At 45.2% G+C, this 3467-nt stretch overlaps 1 protein-coding gene across 1 annotated transcript; it reads left to right on the top strand.

Moving 5' to 3' along the window:
• Positions 1 to 87: 87 nt before the first annotated feature.
• Positions 88 to 3461, top strand: LOC103399040 (membrane-spanning 4-domains subfamily A member 4A-like; the record flags this gene model as incomplete). Its single annotated transcript, XM_017031007.2, has 6 exons — positions 88 to 472; positions 635 to 691; positions 781 to 930; positions 1143 to 1253; positions 1988 to 2059; positions 3423 to 3461. Coding segments are annotated over exons 1-6 (528 nt in total), but the record flags the coding sequence as incomplete, so codon positions are not given.
• Between the last annotated feature and the right edge of the window lie 6 nt (positions 3462 to 3467).

The following is a 3467-nucleotide window of genomic DNA, read 5'->3' as shown; positions in this document are numbered from 1 at the left end:
TTTCACAGAATAAAACAATTACAAAATTAATAAAAATACGTATTTAACACATTCGACCAGTGCACAATAGAAAATTCAAAATAAAATGTTAACCTTGACCCCAGGTTGATCCTGGTTTCTGCTATATGCAGCTAAGACTCCATTTTGAGAGGAAGCTTTCCTTCCACTCATATTCAGCATAGCAATCGGGGTGTTTGGATTTCAGTTGATAAATGAAACCCAACGTGGACACATCTTTTTGCAGATGCACCCCCACTTAAAATCTCTTTTGGTGTCCGAATGGTGTCAGTTACATTTTATTCTAATTTAATCTGGGATAGGTGTCACCAGTTTCTCCTCTTTCTCCTCCTCCTCTTCTCAGACCATTCAGATCATGGTGGGCGTGCTGGTCCTGCTGATGGGGATCTCCTTGTCACCTTTTGCTGATTCCATTGGAGTTTACAGTGGCTCCTTCGTTTGGGGAGCTGCTCTGGTAATTGATTATTGATTTTCTCTATGGACTTTAGTCTGAGCTGAAATCACTGATTAAGAGGTTTCTTGTGGTCACTCTGATATCTGACCCAGCTCTACAACCCAGAGTGTCCAGTCCAGTCCATCCAGTGTTCTAGAATGTTGGTTTCTCTCTCTGTTTCAGTACATCGCTGCTGGATCTCTGACTGTAGCTGCTGGGACTCGACTGACCAGCTGTCTGGTTAGTTTCACACCAGAACTCAGTGAGGAGATGCTGGAAGAAGAGTTTGACTGGTCACCTGACTGCTGTCTCTCTGCTGCCCCCCACAGGTGAAAGCTGCCCTGATTGTCAGTGTGATAGCATCAGTTGCTGCCACCATCAGCACCATCATCCACATCGTGGATGCCGTTATTATTATTGGCTGCTACTACTATGGTTACTCAGATGACAGGGGGCGTTACAGCTGCTACGTGTACCAGGTACCAGGTGCTCAGAAGCAGAACTGGGTTTTCTGTCTCACTGCTGACATGAGCGTGTGTGTGTATGTGAAGAAACTGGAAACCCAGGAAAAGGATAAATGTTTTTTGTTCACATCACAAAAGAGTAAAAGGAATGTCTCTGAGGACAGACGTCACTCTTATTTATAGCATAAATTATGTCTTTGTCCCCTGTCTCCCGTGTCTCTGCCCAGAGTCGAATGCGGGGCGTCTCAGGCGTCCTTGCAGTTTTCAGTCTTCTGGAGATGATTGTTGCCATCACTGTGGCAGGTTTCGCCTGTAACGCCGTCTGCTGCTGTACTGATGTAAGTGTTGAGTGATAGCATCGTGTTGATTGTGATTGTGATTGTGATTGGGGGGGTGTAAATGTAAACGTTTGTTTAATTATTATTGATGTGATTATATATGTATACATACCATAGGGGTGTGTATTGGCAAGAATCTGGCGATACATACATAAATATTTTTAATAAAGGGCTTCACACAAAATAAGCTGCACACACTAATACTACAACACACACCAATGGCAAGACCTAGCCGCTTAGCGTGGTTATCAGACTACTCTTTCAGAGGACTCACATGGTGAAACGGGCGCATTACTGCACTGTGCATGAGAACATTTCAGTTGTGCGAATGCATTCATTAGTGTCTCATTGGGCTGTATTGTTTCATCCATTCACTATACGGAACCCTTCTGTGTTAACTGCTAATTAATGTCAACTTGGTGAACAGTGATTGGTTCTCGTCCAGGGGAAATTGGACCTATTTCTGCTCCGTAGTAACTTAAGTTCCTTTGACACAACATATGGTTCCACAGGTGTACTGAAAATGAGGAACAGGTGTGTATTTGTGCCGAGCAGTTCCGTCTGTGTACACGTAGTATTACAGCCCCAAACTTTAATAATGAAATAAATACTGAACATTCATGGTGCGTCTTGTGAACTCACAGACTCCACTGTTGATAGTGGGGCCTTTTTTTAACTGCTTTTTTTTATTGTTCTGAGAGATAAATCAGTGTGTGTTTGTGTGTGTGTTCCAGCCTACAACAGTTCTGGTTGTACCTGCAGCAGCTGTGGCCTCTGGTGAATCTGCTGATGTGAACATGGAGCAGGTCAGTTCAACTTTGTGTTGTCAGTGAGGCCATAACATGACCATCACAGGGGGTGATGGACCATAGAGAAAGTCCACCATAGTCCATAGAGAAAATCAGTGATTTCACCTCACAGGTACACAGAAGCTGCTGGTCCTCTGCTGCCTCCTGTGGTCTGTTTGTGTGACATGGTTTAATCGGAACAATGTGTTACAAACAGTGAAGTCGCAGAGAAACACATTTTGAACTTAGTGATGGAGGCAGCAGTTGATCAACAACTGCTGAGTCTGAGAGAGAAAACCACTAGTTCTCTCTTTAATGATACGCTTGGGTCTGCCAGGTCTGTCCAGCTTCACCCTCCGTAAGTGGAGCCAACTCACCACCAGGTGGTGATCAGTTGACAGCTCACTCTCTTCAGCCGATTGTCCAACACATACGGCCGGATGTCTTCCAGGCTGTGTGTGGAGGTGAGCCCGATTATATGTCGGTATGGCTCCACCCAGCGAGGTAACATTCCATGTCCCCATAGCCAGAGTAGTTGTCCAGGGATTGGGCCGCTGGGGGTCCTCACCCACGACCGCCACCCAAATCGCATGGCACCGTCCCCTTGCCCACCTTCCAGTTGGCCCACGTCGCTTTTTTGGGCTGGGGCTGGCCGGGTCCCATGGGCTGAAACCGTCGGCTACCAGGCGCTCGCCTGCGAGCCCCAACCCTGGGCCAGGCTCCAGAGTGGGATCCTGGTACCGCCAATCTGGGCGTGAGCTTCTTTGTTTTTGATCTTTTCTTCATCAAGGGTAGTTTGAACCACTCTTAGTCTGATCCATCGCCTGGGACCTGTTTGCCTTGGGGGACCCTACCAGGGGCTTTAAGCTCCCGACAATATAGCTCCTTGGTTTATTCGGATACTCAAACTACAGTTTTCTGTATAAGATTGAATTGGAATCAAATTAATAAACCCGTTCTTGAGAAAGGAGAGGATTTGTCGGGCTGTGGTCACATGGTGTAGACCAGGGGTGTCAAACATACGGCCCGGGGGCCAGAACTGGCCCGCTAGGTTGTTCAATACGGCCCGCTTGTTGCTTTAAAAAAAATAGACAAACACATATACACATGTTCAGGGTATTGTTTTTGTATAATTATATTTAATTAAATATGCATAAACAAAAATAAATATCAAATATACTTGTAATTCTTTGCATGAAAACAAATGAGGAAAAACATGGACTCAATGTGATTCTTGGTTAATTACATTATGATCGTACTGGTCCGGCCCACTTGACATCTAATTGGGTTGAATCTGGCCCGTGAACCAAAATGAGTTTGACATCTCTGGTGTAGACACAGACTCAGTACTAAAGCAGCTTTTAACGTGTTTTTTTTACAGGTGCAGTTTCTCAAAAGTTCAGAAGAAGATGAGACCATGGCTCAA

The sequence above is a fragment of the Cynoglossus semilaevis genome, unplaced genomic scaffold (assembly GCF_000523025.1).
Source record: "Cynoglossus semilaevis isolate Cse_v1.0 unplaced genomic scaffold, Cse_v1.0 scaffold1586, whole genome shotgun sequence".
Classification (NCBI taxonomy): Eukaryota; Metazoa; Chordata; class Actinopteri; order Pleuronectiformes; family Cynoglossidae; genus Cynoglossus; species Cynoglossus semilaevis.
This window is presented reverse-complemented; position numbering and strand designations above follow the sequence as displayed.